The 20942-nt window shown below is 43.2% G+C and overlaps 1 protein-coding gene across 1 annotated transcript in view; it reads right to left on the minus strand.

The window, feature by feature from the left end:
• The window catches only part of PCDH15 (protocadherin related 15), a 2320333-nt gene that overhangs the window by 1524471 nt on the left and 774920 nt on the right, over nucleotides 1–20942 (minus strand). The window contains exon 8 of the mRNA XM_069753541.1: nucleotides 12507–12617. Coding sequence (XP_069609642.1) covers nucleotides 12507–12617 — 111 coding nt within the window. The remainder of the gene's footprint in view (nucleotides 1–12506; nucleotides 12618–20942) is intronic.

Raw genomic sequence — 20942 nt, forward strand, 5'->3', positions numbered from 1 at the left:
GATTGAAACTGGTAAATATATTAGGGTATATAGTAAAGAACAATCTCCTAAATTTGTCAGAAATTCCAAAATTGTAAAATAACCAAAGTAATTGGCTAAATCAAAACAGACCCATGAGCAGGTAGGGATAACACCATTATAAAATTACATATAAGTATAAAGCTTATAAGCATTTAACCCAGTCATATGTGATCTTACTGGGCCATAAAGGTGATATATACAAGAACTCATCACTTACTTCAAGGTAAGTACAGGATATCAAAAAATATCACACCTAGCTGCCTGCTATGCCATTCTTCAAAAGAATGTTCACATATTACATGTTATCCTTATAGAGTATGTTGTCAGCAACAAACATGATTATTGTCAGCAGTAAACATGATTGTGGAAGAAAATACCCATATGGATACAGAAAGCATTTAGACAATGTGTAATATGATGCCATTCAATCCATAATGCACATAGCCAAGACAATATAAGAAGATCTATGTGTCATCATAATCATATCCTGTTGTAAATTAAACCAATATTAATCCATTGCGATCCCAGGTGGGAGGAAACTGTGGTTTTTGGAGATCCAACTACAGTATCTTCAGACAACGTGGTTCTCTGGCTCAGATACATCGATGATGCATTCGTGATATGCATAAGTGGGGAAATAGAGTTTGGCAAATTTGTGGAAGTGACTCAATATCAATAACCTAGGGCTTTATTTTACATATGAAGTCAATGCATCCAAATTAGCATCCAAATCTTCCCGAAATAGGAAATGGAGAAATAAAAAACGGAACCAGTATCGCCGTAAGGACTATCTGACCACTGAGTCCGATTCAAGCCTCAGTGAAGGGGCTTCTACAGGGAATGAGACAAGAGACAATCCACCTACGACATCGGTTGCTGGTATTGGCCCTCTCCCTTTAGAAATAGAACTCGAAGGGGGAAGCGGCGGCCACGTCCCAGCTTGGAGACACAAGAGGAAGAATGTGTCTTGGCGGTAGAACTAAGCGAGGAATTTCCACCTGAAGACTGTGTCCTAAATTTGACCGAGCGTGTTTTAGAACCCGCGCAACTGTCATTATTGTCCAAGGGTCTTAATTTTTGTATTCCTGATGATTTTGATTTTACTGATTTCCAGATCGATATGTTCAAGGCCATAAGAAAAATTCATTTATACTAAGCCTTTTCTTCCAGCCCCACTAGTACCATTTGCACGGAGGGGGAAAGATCCTGTACCGTAGGACCCCTTGGGTTCATGGCAGGTTCATCTGATGATACGCTCACTAATATGCGTGGAGACGCGGCTCTATTATTGAGCCTTGAAGATGATGATATTGCTACCAATATAGAAGTGTCTAATCGGGTGACCCCATTCACAGGGGGGGTCCCTTCCTCCTTCATGCCCGTCACGTCCCCAGGTAATTTGGTCGATGTATTTGAGTCTTTGGTGTTGAGGGATATGGAGGCTTTGGTGTATAAGCGAGCGCCTAATAATCTAACCGACGCAGAAAGGACGGCCCTGAGAGAAATGGCTGGTTGGAGTGATGTGATCGTGAGACCAGCCGATAAGGGCGGTAAGGTAGTGTTACTACCCAGGGAGGCGTATTTATTGGAAGCTAGGCGTCAATTGTCGGACTTGTGTACGTATAAACAGTTGTCGGGGGATCCCACTAATAAGTTTAAAGAAGAGCTACGCTCTTTCTTAAGGGGGTCGGTTGAATCAGGGGTCATCACGCAGAAAAAAGCTGAAAGATTACTCCCAGAATTCCCGGTAAGACCCCATTGGTACTATTTACCAAAAATACACAAGTCCATTGTCCAGCCCCCGGGCAGGCCCATCGTGTCCGGGGTGGGTTCTTTGACTGAGCCATTGTCCCGGTATGTGGACTGGCTTCTCAGACCCTTGCTCCGTTCTGTCCCTTCCTATACCAGGGATACGAACTCCTTTCTCAAACAGATTCATGGCTTTACGTGGCAGCCGGGGTTCTCCTTGGCGTCCATTGACGTGGTCAATTTATACACTAGGATCCCTCAGTCGTTGGGAGTGGACACTATCAGGCGTGTTTTGGACACCACTGATAAGAGTCCGACTTTCATCGACTTTGCATGCAATGGGTTAAGGTTCATTCTAACCCATAATGCTTTCACGTTTTTAGATACCTGGTATGTTCAGACCACCGGGACTGCCATGGGGACCCCGGCTGCATGTACTTTCGCCAATCTGTTTCTGGCAGTTTTTGAGGATACTTACGTGTATTCCGTGAACAACCCTTTTCTTAAACACATCAAAGTTTTCATTCGTTATGTGGACGATGTATTCCTGGTATGGGATGGGACAGAGGATAGCTTTCATTCCTTTGTAGATTATTTGAATTTGAATTCTATGGGGATGTCTTTTACCTCCGTTTTTGGGGGAGAGAATCTAGAGTTCTCGGACGTAGCAGTAAAAATTCAAGATGGGGATATTTGCACCTCGGTCCATCGAAAACCCACTGCCACCAATTCTGTCTTACATTTCGATAGCTTCCACCCTATACACACAAAACGCTCACTGCCTTATAGCCAACTTCTCCGGACGAGAAGGATTAATAACACACAGTCAGGATTTGAGAGGCAGTCTGGCGAGTTATGTGAGAGATTACGGGCTAGGGGTTACCCCGACAGGGTGTTACAAGGGGCAGTGGAGCGGGTGGCTGGACATGGGTGGTCTGGGACGAATAGTGGTGGAGTTCCTGGGGGCCAGCGGTTTTCTTTTTGTTTTCGCTTTGGTCCTATGGACAGTGAGATCCGAGCTTCGATCAGGAGACACTGGCATGTGTTGGCAGGTGATAGAGATCAAAAAGGGCCGCTTATATGGCAAAAGGGCCGCTTATATCTAATAGACGAAGCACACGAATTAGGGATGTACTGGTGCGGAATCGTATTTCCAACCCGAAATCTAATTGGTTGGAACAGTGCATTCCTAAAGGAAATTTCCATTGTGGTCATTGCCTCTCATGCAAACAGCACTTAACTGGACGGTCTTTGGACATTGGGCCTATAAAACATACCGTCCAGCATTTTATATCTTGTAAGACCGATTATGTAGTGTATGTGGTGTTTTGTCCCTGTAAGAGGTATTATATTGGTAAAACCATTAGACATTTATGCACTAGATTCAGAGAACATTACAGGTCTATTCGGACTGGCATAGGTGCACCGAGGCTAATCGAGCATATCAGGGATACCCATCGAGGGGACCCGGATGTCCTTACTTTTGCAGGCATCGAGAAGGTGGTCGTCCCAGCACAAGGGGGCGATGTGCATAAACTGCTATTGAGGAAGGAGGCACAATGGATCCTGCGCACGCGTGCGGTTGGTCCAGCAGGCTTAAACGAAAAAATTGATATGGCTGTTTTTTTGTGATATGTTATGTTTCTAGGTGTTTGATTCCGCTATATGTCGGATTTCTATGTGCTGCAATTCGTGTATGTTGGACGCTTTGCCTTTTCGTGTTGGAGTATTGGTATTATCCCAACGCTTGTAAATGTGTTTGATATTATGCGATTGACTTACTGCATTTTGTAAGAGGATGGGATGTGTATTGTCACATCTGATCCTCACGCCCGTGCTGGCCGCTGGGGTCTTGTATCTCTTTGTTTATGTTTTTAACTTGGAGCTATGGTGTTAATGATCCGGATCAATCCCGGCTCTTTTTTAAATCACCTGTCACGTATGATCACCTTGTCTGTAGGTGCAGGGGGCGGGGATCTGGAGGAGAGGAGGGGCTCTTTCCCCTCACCTTCCTTCTTAGACCCGCGTCTTGCTCCTGCTCCTTAGACCCGTGGAAGCGCTATCGTCGGCGCGAAACGGCCGTAGTCACATCCTGCTCACCTCCTCTTCCGTCTGTTTCCCGATGCCGTGAAGATACCATGTATGTGTTTTAATAATAAAAACTTGGACCACACAGGACCGGTGAGTGTTGCCGCTTTTTCTCACATAAGTACCAAATTAGCACTTCTGGATGTACTAATTCAAAAGAATGAGTGGGGTGAATTGGTAACCAGTACATTTATGACACCCGCGGTTACAAACTCTCTCTTGGGATGGGACTCTAACCATCCCATCTCTCTCAAGAGGGGGATGCCTAAAGAGCATTATTTGAGAAGTTGCAGAAACAGTTCTGATCCAGTCATGTTTAAGTAGCAGGCTGATGACCTCAAGGAACGATTCCTAGAAAGGGGATACCTCAATAGGGTTCCATAGAGAGGCCTATAGGGAGGGAATGAAGACAGTTGTTGACCCCAAACCCTAGAGAAAAACAAGGGAATATGCTAGGGGTCGAGTTCTCGCCTCTGCACAGGGGGAATCTTGGGCCATCTCCGCTGCGGTCTCCCATTCTTCTCCAGCCACAGTGGAGCCTGCTCAGCGGAGACGTCGGTCCCAGCGTCTGACTCAGCCTGATACTGTGTGGAAGGTTACTGCTGCCTTTCCAGGCTCAGCCATTGTAGCAAGTACTGGTCAGTGGCGAGCAGACATCTCTGGGACTAAGTCCTGCTTTTCCCCTTCTGAGTATGCCCAAGGTAAGGCCTCTCATTGGAGGTCAGGGGTCACATGCTCCGGTGCTGCAGCAGCTACCTCTGGTCCTCTAGGAAGGTCCTGAAGTTGCTCAGGTACTGGAGCAACTCCCATTGGTCCTCTGGGAAGGTCCTAAAGTTGCTGCAGCCATAAAAGGTTTGCATGGCCGCATAGCCATGCATTAGTATCAACTAAAGCTATGTGCTCTGCGCCAGTGTAGTCTTTTGAATGTGGATTCAGGGTCTGGCTGAAATAAGCCCCTAGAATACTGGCACCACCGGTGAGGAGTTTTGTGTGAGTGGATTCAGGGCCTGGCTGAAATAAGCCCCTAGAATATCGGGACCTCCGGTGAGGAGTTGTGTGTAAGCTTTGCTGACTGCATGACCAATGTTGACTCTATTTGCTAGCTGTTCCCCTGTGAGGGTAACAGGGCACAGCGTTCTCTTTTCTCAAGCGTCTCTGTGAAGTAACAGAGTTCGCTTATACCACCATATAGTACCGCTATCTACTAAATGTGCAAACACACCTACTATTCAATATATATTTATTCGGTGCGTTACGCCAACCCTAACAGGAATACCTTCTGAAATATTACAAGGTACTCTAATATGGAAAAAAAATTGAGGGAGATATTTCAATGGAATTGGCCCATTTTACTGATTGATGAGGTTATAAAAGACAACATATTGCCAAAACCACAAATTACTTACAGAAGAAGTAGGTCTCTTAAAGACAGGTTGGTCAATATCTACTATCAGCCCATTACTACTAAGTTTTTGATTGGCACTCGGACAAAAGACTATTTTTAGCGGGGTAGTTGTAAGAGCTGAAGAGCTATTTAACCTGGAAAGGAATTCAAAAGATATACAACAGGGGATGTATATTCCATCAATCATTTCAACAAATGTCGATCAAGAGGAGTAATATACAAAGCAATTTGAGATTGCTGCACTGAATATGTAGGCAAGAGGAGGAGAGTATTGTGGAGAAAGGTGTGAGAACATATGCATGATATTGTGAATAGATATGAGCGGTCTTCAAGTCGAACTGTTTGCCAATTTCAAATTCGAGCTGTTTTGGGCGGTGTTTGAGTCGTTCGACGAACCCGAACAATTAGCTTAAAATTTGGCTTTTCAAGTTTCTGTTCGATAACTGTTCGTTCACCAAAAGCCTAGCTTGATTTGCACATTAAAACTGTTTATCATTCTTAATAGACTGTTTCAGTGTATAGTGTGCGGGGAGGGTGGGGGATAGATCTGTGCTGAAATAAGGCTGATCTCCATTTTTTTTTCTTTCCCGCATTTACAGTGGGGCAGTGCAGTCTCTCAGCCTATCAGCAGTGCACACACACAAAGCAATGTGCATGTGATACACACAAGCAACGGCATGTGTCATTGGCTGCTTAAGTCACATGTCCTTGCCCTATAAGAAACAGCCATTTGCCCCATCACCACCATTTCCTCACTGCTGCAGCTTAGTGTTAGATGGCACCGCTGCTGCTGTGGGCGCTATACAGACTAAGAGTGTTTTTTTGAAGCAAATTGTCAGAGAGATAGGTTTAGGGAGTCGGGAGGAGTCGGGACTAGTTGTAATATCAGCTCTTTTCAGGGTAGGTTACAGCAGTTCATAGCACTGTTTGCCTGGCAGGTCTGTGCCAGTGCTGTGCAAGTGTTTGTCACAGCATTTGGTGTAATCTAGCTCTGCCAATCCTTTTGGGCTAGTAACATTGTCTGAGATACACAGGCGGTGTAGCTAGCTTCACAGGCAGGCTACATAGATGACTATCAATTTTTACTGCATCTAACCCAGTTAATAGTTTTCGGCCTAGGAGCAGTGTCTACACGTCAGCAGAGTAGCCCGCCTGTGAAACTAACTACACCGCCTGTGTATCTCTATTTTCACTGCATCTAATCCAGCTAATAGTTTAGGGCCTAGGAGCAGTGTCTGCACGTCAGCAGAGTAGCCCGCCTGTGAAACAAACTATACCGCCTGTGTATCTCAATTTTCACTGCATCTAATCCAGTTAATAGTTTAGGGCCTAGAAGCAGTGTCTGCACGTCAGCAGAGTAGCCTGCCTGTGAAACTAACTACACTGCCTGTGTTTCTCTATTTTCACTACATCTAATCCAGTTAATAGTTTAGGGCCTAGGAGCAGTGTCTGCACGTCAGCAGAGTAGCCCGCCTGTGATACTAACTACACCGCCTGTGTATCTCTATTTTTACTGCATCTAATCCAGTTAATAGTTTTAGGCCTAGGAGCAGTGTCTGCACGTCAGCAGAGTAGCTTGCCTGTGAAACTAACTACACCACCTGTGTATCTCTATTTTTACTGCATCTAATCCAGTTAATGATATTGGGCCTAGGAGCAGTGTCTGCACGTCAGCAGAGTAGCCCGCCTGTGAAATTAACTACAACGCCTGTGTATCTAAATTTTTACTGCATCTAACCCAGTTAATATTTTTGGGCCTAGGAGCAGTGTAGGCACGTCACCAGAGTAGCCCGCCTGTGAAACTAACTATACCGCCTGTGTATCTCTATTTTTACTGCATCTAATCCAGTTAATAGTTTTGGGCCTAGGTTAACCCTGTGGTCTACAGTCTGGCTGTTCCTCCATGCCTGGGTATCACCAACATGTTTCATGTGTCCCTCTTAAAGCCCGTTTATATGTCCCGGTTTTCTGAGTCATCTGCTGGGATATCGGGTTCGTCCATAGATGAGTACGAGGTAAATTCTATCTTGCGGTGCAAGGTGGTACATGGCAAAAAGTACTATCTGGTGGACTGGAAGAGTTACTGCCCAGGGGACAGACCCTGGGAACTTGTGGAGCACATTCAGGCTCTGCTGCTCATTGCAGCCTTTGAACGTAGTTAGGCCCAAGGAGTGTGGCCCCAGGAGAGGGGAAATGTTAGGTGTCGAGTTCCCGCCGTTGCACAGGGGGGGGAATCTCGAACCATATCCACTGTGGTCTCCCATTCTCCTCCAGCCACAGTGGAACCTGCTGAGCGGAGACATCGATCCCAGCGTCTGGCTCAAGCTGATACTGTGCACTTGGGTACTGCTGCCTTTCCAGGTTCTGCCTTTGTAGCCAGCACTGATCAGCAGCGAGCAAGGGTTTCAGGGGCTAAGTCCTGTTTTTCCCATACTGAGCATGCCCACGGGACAACCTCCCATTGGAGGTCGGGGGTCACATGCTCAAGTCCTGTTGCAACTCCTATTGGACCATCAGGAAGGTCCCGGAAAGCTACTACTATAAAAGGTTCGCATGGCCGCTCGGCCATGCGCTAGTGTAAACATGTTAACATGTGTGTGTTCCGAATCATTCCCCTTTCTAGAGTTGTTGGCTGCTCGCGAATGGTGGAGCTACCTAGCGCCTGACAGTGCGATCCCACACAATTAACACAAGAGACAGTGTCTATTGGCAACGACCGCCAGTGCGGTGCCCTGCACTTTTTAGTGTGCTTTTCTTGCCCAAGTTAGGGTAGTTAGTGGCGTCCACCAGAGCGGCGCTGCACACACTCTTTTGTTTAATTTATTCCCTGACACCACCGTAGCAGTGTCGAGCACAAGAGATCTAGAGGAACTCTTACCCTGAGTCTTGAGGCAGAGTTCTGTGACTCCTTGCTTGCGCTCTCTGTGCGGTATCGCAGCCTTGTGATGCAACAGGGTTCACTTCCTTCATATCGGGTGAAGTTAACTTGTGTGTGTCTTTTCTTAATAGCGCCATATAGTCCGTCATTACCGAGCAGCAGGTGTCTTTTCTGCACAGTAGACCAGGACTGCAAACGCATCTTATATTGTCTCAAATTAATATTTGGTGCAGTCTGCCAGTCCTAACACACACCACTCACATATCAGACACATACAGCACACACCGCTCACCTATCAGACACATACTGTACAGCACACAACTCTCACACCTATCAGACACATAAAGCCCACACCACTCATATATCAGACACATACAGCACATACCACTCACATATCAGCCACATACAGCACACACCACTCACATATCAGACACATACAGCACATACCACTCACATATCAGACACATACAGCACACACCACTCACATATCAGACACATACAGCATGCAACAGTCACCAATCAGACACATACAGGACGCACCGCTCACATATCAGCCTGCGAACGCATCTTATATTGCCTCTAATTAATATTTGGTGCTTTCCGCTAGTCCTAACACACACCACTCACATATCAGACACATACAGCACACACCGCTAACCTATCAGACACATACAGCACACACCATTCACCTATCAGACACATACAGCACACACCACTCACATATCAGACACATACAGCACACACCGCTAACCTATCAGACACATACAGCACACACCATTCACCTATCAGACACATACAGCACACACCGCTAACCTATCAGACACATACAGCATACACCACTCACCTATCAGCCACATACAGCACCCACCACTCACCTATCAGACACATACAGCACACACCACTCACCTATCAGACACATACAGCACACACCACTCACCTATCAGACACATACAGCACACACCACTCGCCTATCAGACACATACAGCACACACCGCTCACCTATCAGACATATACAGCACACACCACTCGCCTATCAGACATATACAGCACACACCACTCACCTATCAGACACATACAGCACACACCACTCACCTATCAGACACATACAGCACACACCACTCGCCTATCAGACACATACAGCACACACCGCTCACCTATCAGACACATACAGCACACACCACTCACCTATCAGACACATACAGCACACACCGCTAACCTATCAGACATATACAGCACACACCACTCACCTATCAGACACATACAGCACACACCACTCGCCTATCAGACACATACAGCACACACCACTCGCCTATCAGACACATACAGCACACACCACTTGCCTATCAGACACATACAGCACACACCGCTCACCTATCAGACACATACAGCACACACCACTCACATATCAGACACATACAGCACACACCACTCACCTATCAGACACATACAGCACACACCACTCACATATCAGACACATACAGCACACACCACTCACCTATCAGACACATACAGCACACACCACTCACCTATCAGACACATACAGCACACACCATTCACCTATCAGACACATACAGCACACACCACTCACATATCAGACACATACAGCACACACCACTCGCCTATCAGACACATACAGCACACAGCACTTACCTATCAGACATATACAGCATACACCACTCACCTATCAGACACATACAGCACACACCGCTCACCTATCAGACACATACAGCACACACCGCTCACCTATCAGACACATACAGCACACACCACTAACCTATCAGACACATACAGCACACACCACTAACCTATCAGACACATACAGCACACACCACTAACCTATCAGACACATACAGCACACACCACTCACCTATCAGACACATACAGCACACACCACTCACCTATCAGACACATACAGCACACACCACTCACCTATCAGACACATACAGCACACACCACTTACCTATCAGACACATACAGCACACACCACTCGCCTATCAGACACATACAGCACACACCACTTACCTATCAGACATATACAGCATACACCACTCACCTATCAGACACATACAGCACACACCACTCACCTATCAGACACATACAGCACACACCACTTGCCTATCAGACACATACAGCACACACCGCTCACCTATCAGACACATACAGCACACACCACTCACATATCAGACACATACAGCACACACCGCTCACCTATCAGACACATACAGCACACACCACTCGCCTATCAGACACATACAGCACACACCACTCACCTATCAGACATATACAGCATACACCACTCACCTATCAGACACATACAGCACACACCGCTCACCTATCAGACACATACAGCACACACCACTCACCTATCAGACACATACAGCACACACCGCTCACCTATCAGACACATACAGCACACACCGCTCACCTATCAGACACATACAGCACACACCGCTCACATTTCACATAAGTTTACAACAGCTGGCAGAATTCAGCTTCACCTGCAGGTGTTAGCGGCAGATGATGGCTGGAAAACACAGGCTTTTTCTGCCAAGAACGCGGCAAGCTCAGAACCTGAACCCGCTCTATACACTCTTCCAAAAAGCCCCATATTTGTATGGTGCTCGTTGTTAAGGGTTTAAAGGGTCGATACTGACATTTAAGACTGCCACTTATAATAGGGAGAACCTGAGTTCCTCTTTGTCTCTGAGGAGGCTACTTAAAATATGCATATTTGCATATTTATATCACCAGCACAGCACTTCATGGTCTAGAAGCTTATCCAGGCCAACTTGGTACTTTCTATAAAGAGAAAATCCTTTTCTCTCACAACGCCAAATGAATTTCTCTGCTTTGTAGTAGTGAGTGGCAAATGCTATGAAATATGCTATGCATTCATTTTATAAACATATCTATTAAAACAAATACTATAAAATGTAGTTTATTGTTGCAAATTGAATTTCTATTTTGGCTTCCTATTTTAAATTATGTGCAAGACCCATTTCAAGGGTTAATATTGACTTTTGGGATTGCTAATTCCAATAGCTGGCAGTGGACTTCTCTTGTCCTCTACATTTTTTGGTTAATATTTTCTGTGACAGTTTTTCGTTTTTCTGTGAACTTTACTATTTTGAAGGACAAAATAAAATATAGATGTTTTATAATTTTATAAGTGATTTCTCTAGGTGATATGATTTCTGGTTGATATTTATTGCTTAATATTATGTTTACTATGTCAATTAAATTGGATTATTCTATTTGACCGGTTTCAATAGGTCACCATATCAGGCAGACCTGGAGGCCATTGTATAGTCTCAAGTTGCCATAAAAACCACTGGCACCTTGTTATCCCATCTTTGAGGGAGAGTTTAAGCCCTTTCACTCTCAAAACATTCTAAATACAGTGAACAATACTGATTGCATCATTTAGAGGGTTAAGAATGCAGGGACAGTGTTGGATCCAGTCCTGGTAGTTGCTGCAAGAACTCGGCTGTCAGTTAAGCTAAGCTCCCTATGGTCATCATACAGTCGTGCCTCGTATGTCCGCATGTTCACCTTGATGTAATTGTATACTGTAGTGAGGCCACACCTTCCCCATCATGACCTATATGTATGTCAAATGTTGGGAAGGGGTTGAAGGCAAAAAGTGGTCACAAAAAAACTAATTTGACTTTGATTTCTCTTTTATTTATTCACTTTACAATTTGTTAATTGATGAAAACTTAACTCTTATACTTCTGAAAGCATTCTTACTTTGCAGCATGTTTTCCACGCCTGCCTAAATCTAGAAAAATCTAGAAAAACAAATTTCCTTCACACAAATAGCCTGAACTAAAGTAAAAACAATTACAGATCTACAGTAAGTTCCATCCTCTCCAAAGCATGTAATAAAAGATAATCAATAAATAACATATACCCCAGAATGATGCCAATAAAAATGACAATTTATTCATAAAAAAAACAAGCCATCATACTGTTATTGTAATGGAATGTTAGTCCCAAGAGGGAAGCTCAGATGCAATGATCCAATATATATTCAAAATATATTCCACACTAGCTTGTGCTGACATATCAAAAAGCATACAGTACCACAAGTGACAACCAATATACAGTCTGCAATTGACAAGTCATTATTATACAGACAGTATTCAGCATCTGTAGGAATTGTCATTCCACCAGAACATGCATTTAGATTGTTAGAAAGTAATTGCATGTCAAAGAGTGTTAAAGGCCATGGTTAGTATGAAGAAGGTGAAAAACAAGCTTAGAATGGGATAGTGGGAGCAGAAAGAATAAAAAATTTTACACTGTTTGTCTATAAAGTAAATCTAGCATGTGTAGTCATATTATATTATAAAATGTACTTACATTAGCTATAACTATGACAAAGTATCTCTTCTTTTCTTCATAATTCAATCTCTTTCGTAATACCACTGCTCCAGACAGGGTTAGCGGAATGTCAAACGTCTGGTTGGATGCCTGGAAGATTTTGAAACATATTTTTTTTATCAATGGTTTAATTAGGGGACACTTTACAATGCAAAAGAAGAAAAATAATGGGCATCAGAAGGCTCTTACAGCAATAGAATAACCATCACTTGGAAAGAAAAAAAATCCTGGATCCACTGAATGTGGATTCTTGTACAGGACACAAATCAGCTAAGAAAACACACAAAACTCTTCCATATTTTTATATTTAAAAAAGCTAGAAATATTAGGAAAGAAAAAGAAACCATAACTACTAGAGTTGGGCCTTTAATTTGAAATTCAAATTTACCAGCTTTGCTGAATTTTCCTCCGAAAAGAGTTTGGTGGTGAATAAATTTGCCACCAATAGTAATTCTAAAAATAGTACCATAGACCAGAGATTATACGTATAAAACTCTTCAGTCATCTACAACTGCAATTTAACTATTTTGAGTTCTCCAATGCAATCAAAGACTTATTCATGACCAAGTGACATCAGCCTAGCTAGCTATGGGAAAACGGATAATAACCAATACTAACCAACAGCAGTATTCAGGAAGAATCTGTGGATCTAATGTTAGACTATTGCAAAAAGGAATAGTGTGCAAATAACAACTATTTTTTGCAACCTACACACTTCATAGGTAATTAAATGGTTGTGTTAAAATTTCTAGGATAATGGAGATTTTTCTTTTGGCTTTAAAAAGAAATGGCTTTACTGCCTCAAAATCCAAGAAGCAAAATTTCTGTGACACACAAGCCTTGAGTTCAGGATTTTAGTTTAGTAGCAAAGTTAGCAGTAAGGAGTTTAACATTGACCTCCTTGTTTGCAATATTTGACAAATAGGAAAAAAAGGCTGTTATTAACGTGATATTACTGAAGTATATTAAAGATCAATCAACTCATAGTCACAAGGAGTGACTATCTAGCTACAGCACCTCCATATATAACTTGAATCTTTAGAAAAGTATTCACAGACTTAGATTATTACTTCCATTTTCAATCTTATAAATCAGCACTGCAGTTGTAGACCACAATCAGATCAGGCCTTTATCCATCCCTACGTGGAATGAACTATGTGCTCTGACCTCCTGTCCCTAAGCTGCAAACGCCTAAAATGGCACTGCTTGGCCAGCCCCCACCTGTTAAATTGGCAATGATATTCCATACTGATTGTCTGGAATAGTAGTGATGTGATGTATAGCTGCAGATTATTATTGGGAAGTCTGCATAGCTGCATTTGATGCCAATACCCCATTTTCTGTGTCTTTAGCCGTGTGTAAAAAGTCATTAGGCATTTTTTTTATAATCCTTGCAATCTGAATTGTAAAGTGTTAAAGTTTGTGGGGACCTGTGATTCAATTCAAAGTTTACCCTCCACAGACCGATGAGCTCATCTCTAAAAGCTTCCTCTTCTTTTCCTTATAATCCATCACTAATGCAACCCATATATTACCAATGCAGCCAATTGATGACATCATCAGTCACAAGCCATCATATTGGCATAGCTTTCATCACTGACCAGTAGTGCCAAAAGCATAAGCATGGGATGTTACGGCTTAAACATGTGATTGACTGCAACGGTCACTTTCCATCTGCTTGCAAATACCGGGAGGACCACTTGAACCCAGTTACTAATGCAGATGGCCATAGTAGTACAAACTATAAATAGAGGTGAAATGAAACGCAAATTGAATTGACTCTATTGCCTTAGTAAAAAACTGTACAGGACTTCTCATTGTAAAGAAATTGTATTGCTATCAGACATCATGGTCACAGAAGAGATGTCAAGGGGTAAAATGCACCCGTTTTTTCTTTCCGGGGAGGTCAATTTTAAGATTTTCCACATGCCTCCAATTTTCTATGTATGTCATCAGAAGAAGTACGTAAAAAGGAATAATTACCTCTGAATTGTTTATTGATACAATATGATTTGTGAAAAACTAAGAAATATATAGGAACATGCAGGAGAGACAACCTGTTAGGGTGAAATTTACAAAAAAAACAAAGTTTTAATGCAAATTGATTCATTTGACAGGTTTATTTTCCCGATACTAAAAAAATCAAATTTCATTTTAACCAGTTTTCTATTTCACCACTTTTATTTCCACAAAATAAAGTAAGTTATTGTCACAACAATCACAACAAATATTATAGGCTAGTTCCATTCTTACGTGTCATCAAAAACAGGCAATATTTTCTATCTATTGTTGTATTTTTAAGTATTCAATTTTCTTCTTGTTACACCACCTTCTCAATTATCCATTGCCTTTCATATTAGATGTATTTTCCAAAACTAATTATAGTAAAATGCAACTGATTTCTCTACTATAGGTGGCTTCCATATGACTTTTAATATGGGCACAAGACCAGAAAAACTTAGTAAAGGTTCCTTTTAGAGATAAACTACAAAAGTTGATGTAAAATAAAATATGCAAGTAGAGAGATGATCAAACTTTTTAAAATGCAAATTCAATCAAGATCCCGAATTTTCAACAAAAAATGTATTCACTTCGAGCTTCAATACTGCAAAACCTGCATATATTGCATGGGGTGAGGTGAGCTTTATCAATAATCTTTTTTAATATTACTGCACATGTGCATATGAGTATAACAATCTGGCTAGTGGAAAGTTATTTATGACAGCTATATTTGAGTGACATGTACAGGTCTAATGTTGGACTACTACAAGAGAAGAAGTATGAAAAAAACATTTTTTCACAACATGTACAGTGGGGCAAAAAAGTATTTAGTCAGTCAGCAATAGTGCAAGTTCCACCACTTAAAAAGATGAGAGGCGTCTGTAATTTACATCATAGGTAGACCTCAACTATGGGAGACAAACTGAGAAAAAAAAATCCAGAAAATCACATTGTCTGTTTTTTTTATCATTTTATTTGCATATTATGGTGGAAAATAAGTATTTGGTCAGAAACAAACAATCAAGATTTCTGGCTCTCACAGACCTGTAACTTCTTCTTTAAGAGTCTCCTCTTTCCTCCACTCATTACCTGTAGTAATGGCACCTGTTTAAACTTGTTATCAGTATAAAAAGACACCTGTGCACACCCTCAAACAGTCTGACTCCAAACTCCACTATGGTGAAGACCAAAGAGCTGTCAAAGGACACCAGAAACAAAATTGTAGCCCTGCACCAGGCTGGGAAGACTGAATCTGCAACAGCCAACCAGCTTGGAGTGAAGAAATCAACAGTGGGAGCAATAATTAGAAAATGGAAGACATACAAGACCACTGATAATCTCCCTTGATCTGGGGCTCCACGCAAAATCCCACCCCGTGGGGTCAGAATGATCACAAGAACGGTGAGCAAAAATCCCAGAACCACGCGGGTGGACGTAGTGAATGAACTGCAGAGAGCTGGGACCAATGTAACAAGGCCTACCATAAGTAACACACTACGCCACCATGGACTCAGATCCTGCAGTGCCAGACGTGTCCCACTGCTTAACTCAGTACATGTCCGGGCCCGTCTGAAGTTTGCTAGAGAGCATTTGGATGATCCAGAGGAGTTTTGGGAGAATGTCCTATGGTCTGATGAAACCAAACTGGAACTGTTTGGTAGAAACACAACTTGTCATGTTTGGAGGAAAAAGAATACTGAGTTGCATCCATCAAACACCATACCTACTGTAAAGCATGGTGGTGGAAACATCATGCTTTGGGGCTGCTTCTCTGCAAAGGGGCCAGGACGACTGATCCGGGTACATGAAAGAATGAATGGGGCCATGTATCGTAAGATTTTGAGTGCAAACCTCCTTCCATCAGCAAGGGCATTGAAGATGAAACGTGGCTGGGTCTTTCAACATGACAATGATCCAAAGCACACCGCCAGGGCAACGAAGGAGTGGCTTCGTAAGAAGCATTTCAAGGTCCTGGAGTGGCCTAGCCAGTCTCCAGATCTCAACCCTATCGAAAACCTTTGGAGGGAGTTGAAAGTCCGTGTTTCCAAGCGAAAAGCCAAAAACATCACTGCTCTAGAGGAGATCTGCATGGAGGAATGGGCCAACATACCAAAAACAGTGTGTGGCAACCTTGTGAAGACTTACAGAAAACGTTTGACCTCTGTCATTGCCAACAAAGGATATATTACAAAGTATTGAGATGAAATTTTGTTTCTGACCAAATACTTATTTTCCACCATAATATGCAAATAAAATGTTAAAAAAACAGACAATGTGAGTTTCTGGATTTTTTTTTCTCAGTTTGTCTCCCATAGTTGAGGTCTACCTATTATGTAAATTACAGACGCCTCTCACCTTTTTAAGTGGTGAAACTTGCACTATTGCTGACTGACTAAATACTTTTTTGCCCCACTGTATATATATATATATATATATATATATATATATATATATATATATATATATACAGTACAGACCAAAAGTTTGGACACACCTTCTCATTTCTGTATTTTCATGACTGTGAAAATTGTACATTCAAAATGAAGGCATCAAAATTATGAATTAACACATGTGGAATTATATACTTAACAAAAAAGTGTGAAACAACTGAAATTATGTCTTATGTTCTAGGTTCTTCAAAGTAGCCACCTTTTGCTTTGATGACTGCTTTGCACACTCTTGGACCCCAAAAGTTGTTGTTCAGGTTGACCTGAATATGCTGATACCCCAAATGTGGGGGGGACCACTGATTGGGCACACGTCGGGGCTCGGAAGGGAAGTAGTGACGTTTTGGAATGCAGACTTTAATAGAATGGTTTGCGGGCGTCATGTTATATTTGCAGAGTCGCTGATGTACCTAAACAGTGGAAACCCCCCAAAAGAAACCCCATTTAAGAAACTAGACCCCCCAAGGAACTTGCCTAGATGTGTGGTGAGCACTTTGAACACCCAAGTGCTTCACAGAAGTTTATAACGCAGAGCCGTGAAAATAAATAATCATTTGTTCCCAACAAAAATAATTTTTTAGCCCCCATTTTGTTATTTTCCCAAGGGTGACAGGAGAAATTAGACTCCCAAAGTGTTCTGCAATTTTTCCTGAGTACGCTGATACCCCATATGTTTAGGTAAACCACTGTTTGGGTGCACATCGGGGCTTGGAAGGGAGGGAGCATCATTTGACTTTTTGAACCAAGATTTGCTGGAATCAATGGTGGCGCCATGTTGCATTTGGAGACCCCTGATGTGCCTAAACAGTGGAAACCCTTGAATTTTAACTCCAACACTAACCCCAACACACCCCTAACCCTAATCCCAACTCTAGCCATAACCCTAATCACAACCCTAACCCCAACACACCCCTAACCACAACCCTTACCCCAACACACAACTAACCCTAATCCCAACCCTAACCCTAATCCCAACCCTAGCCCTAATCCCAACACTAACCTCAACCCTAACCCCAACACACCCCTAACCCTATTCCTAACTATAACCCTAACCAGAAGCCTAATCTTATCCCTATTTCCAACACTAACCCTAATTCCAACCCTAACTCTAATTCAAACCCTAACCCTAAGGCTATGTGCCCACGTTGCTGATTCGTCTGAGATTTTTCCGCACCATTTTTGAAAAATCCGCAGGTAAAAGGCTTTCCAGTGTTTTTTGTGTGGATTTCACCTGCGGATTCCTATTGAGGAACAGATGTAAAACGCTGTGGAATCCGCACAAAGAATTGACATGTTGTGGAAAATACAATGCAGCGTTTCCGCGTGGTATTTTCTGCACCATGGGCACAGCGGATTTGGTTTTCCATAGGTTTACATGGTACTGTAAACATGATGGAAAACTTCTATGAATCTGCAGCGGCCAATCCGCTGTGGATCCGCAGCCAAATCCGCACCATGTGCACAGAGCCTAATTCTAACCCTAACCCTAGTTCTAACCCTAAACCTAATTCTAACCCTCATTCTAACCCTAGTTCTAACCCTTATCCTATTTATAACCCTAACCCTATTTCTAACCCTAACCTTAATTCTAACCATAGTTCTAACCCTAACCCTAGTTCTAACCCTATGTCTAGTTCTAACCCTAACCCTAATTCTAACCCTAGTTCTAACCCTAACCCTAGTTATAACCCTAACCCTAATTATTATTATTATTATTATTATTATTTATTCTAACCCTAGTTCTAACCCCAACCCTAAATCTAACCCTAATTCTAATCCTAATAATAGTTCTAACCCTAGTTCTAACCCTAACCATAACCCTAGCCCTAACCCTAGCCCTAACCCTAACCCTAGTTCTAGCCCTAACCCTAGTGGAAAAATAAAAGTAAATATATTTTCTTTATTTTATAATTGTCCCTACCTATGGGGGCGATAAAGGGGGCTTAATTTACTTTTTTTTATTTTAATCAATGTGATAGGTTTTATCACTGTTAGGGCAAGCGGAACACACCAAATTATAAGAGAGATGGTATAGGTGCGTTCGCAGCCCAAGCAGAGATGGAACCTGCTGCTGAGTAATGACGGACTATGTGGCGGTACAATGTGGATACACACACAGGTTAACTTCACCCAGTGTGAAGGAAGCAAACCCTGTTGCGTCACAGGGCCACGGTACCGCACCGAGAGCGCAAGCAAGGAGTCTCCGGACTCTATCCCTAGACACAGGATTAGAGTACGTTCAGACCACTTGCGCTCGACACCACAACTGGGGTGTCAGAGTAATATAACTTAAATGCACAAGAGTGCATGCTGTGCCGCTCTGGCGGACGCCACTAACCACCCAGACTTGGGATAGGAAAGCACTCTTATAGCGCACAGCGCCGCACTGGTGGTCACAGCAATTAGACGCTGTTTTGTGTGTTTAATGCTGATAGCTCAGCCGGGAGCTAGATAGCAGATATCCACCTTACGCGAGCAGTCATACACAAGGGGATGATTAAAGGGGGATGATTAAAGAACGACTTGCACTCATCAACACACACACGTTTTCAAATGTACACTAGCGCATGGCCGAGCGGCCATGCAAACCTTTTATAGCGGCAGTGGTACAACACCTTCCAGATGGACCAATAGGAGCTGCAACAGGACCTGAGCATGTGACCCCCGACCTCCAATGGAAGGTCATCCCGTGGGCATGTTCAATATGGGAAAAGCAAGACTTAGTCCCAGTAAGACCTGCTCGCCGCTGAATATTGCTGGCTACAAGGACAGAGCCTGGAAGGGCAGTAGAAACCAGTCATCCAGTATCAGCCTGAGCTAGATGCTGGGACCGACGTTTCCACTGAGCAGACTCCACTGCTTCTGGAGAAGAATGGGAGACCACAATGGAGATGGTTCGAGATTCCCCCTGTGCAGAAGCAGGAACTCGACACCTAACAATCACAGTGATCAAAAGGTACCTGGAATGAATCCACCGGCCGGCAGATTCGGCGGGCGCACTGCGCATGTGCCCGCCATTTTGGAAGATGGCGGCGCCCATGGAGAAGATGGAGAGACACCAGAGCTCGGTAACTATGGGGGGTGGGATCGGAGCACGGGGAAGCGGAGAGGAGGACGGAGGGGAGCGGAGCACATTACAGGACAGGACCAAGGACTTGGAAGGAGATTGGTGGTGGTGGTGGGGGTAGATCAGGGTTTCCAGCCATGGCCAATGATATTGCATCATTGGCCATGGCTGGATTGTAATATTTCACCTCTTTTCATAGGTGAAATATTACAAATTGCTCTGATTGGCTGTTTCACTTTAAACAGCCAATCAGAGCAATCGTAGCCATGGGGAGGCAAAGGCTCCCCCCTTGGGCTGAAGTACCACTCCCCGTCCCTATAGGTCGGGTGAAATTACAGTTAACCCTTTCACCCGACCTGCAGGGACGCGATCATTCTGTGACACAGCATATGTGTCACAGGTCGGATTGGCACCGACTTTCATGACGCATACGCTGTGTCACATGTCAGGAAGGGGTTAAAAAACAACTCTCCACAAACTCAATCAATCACACTCCAAACTCGACCATGGCCAAACCAAAGAACTGTCAAGGACACTAGGGATAAAAATGTAGACATGCACAAGGCTGGGATGGTCTACACGAGAATAGGCAATGAAATGGATGAGAAGGCAATATATGTTGGCACAATTATTAAAAAATGGAGGAAACACAAGAAGACTGCCAATCTTCCTCTGCCTGGGGCTCCATGCAAGATCTCTCTTCGTGGGGTAAGGATGATTCTTAGAAAGATTAGGAATCAGCCCAGAAGATGGACCTGGTCCATGACCTAAAGAGAGCTAGGACTACAGTTTCAAACATTACTATTAGTAGCACACTATCCAGTTATGGCTTAAAATCATGCAGTGCATGTAAGGTCCTCTGCTTAACCCAGCACATGTACAGGCATAGTTGAAATTTGC

This window comes from Ranitomeya imitator, chromosome 2 (genome assembly GCF_032444005.1).
Source record: "Ranitomeya imitator isolate aRanImi1 chromosome 2, aRanImi1.pri, whole genome shotgun sequence".
NCBI lineage: Eukaryota > Metazoa > Chordata > Amphibia > Anura > Dendrobatidae > Ranitomeya > Ranitomeya imitator.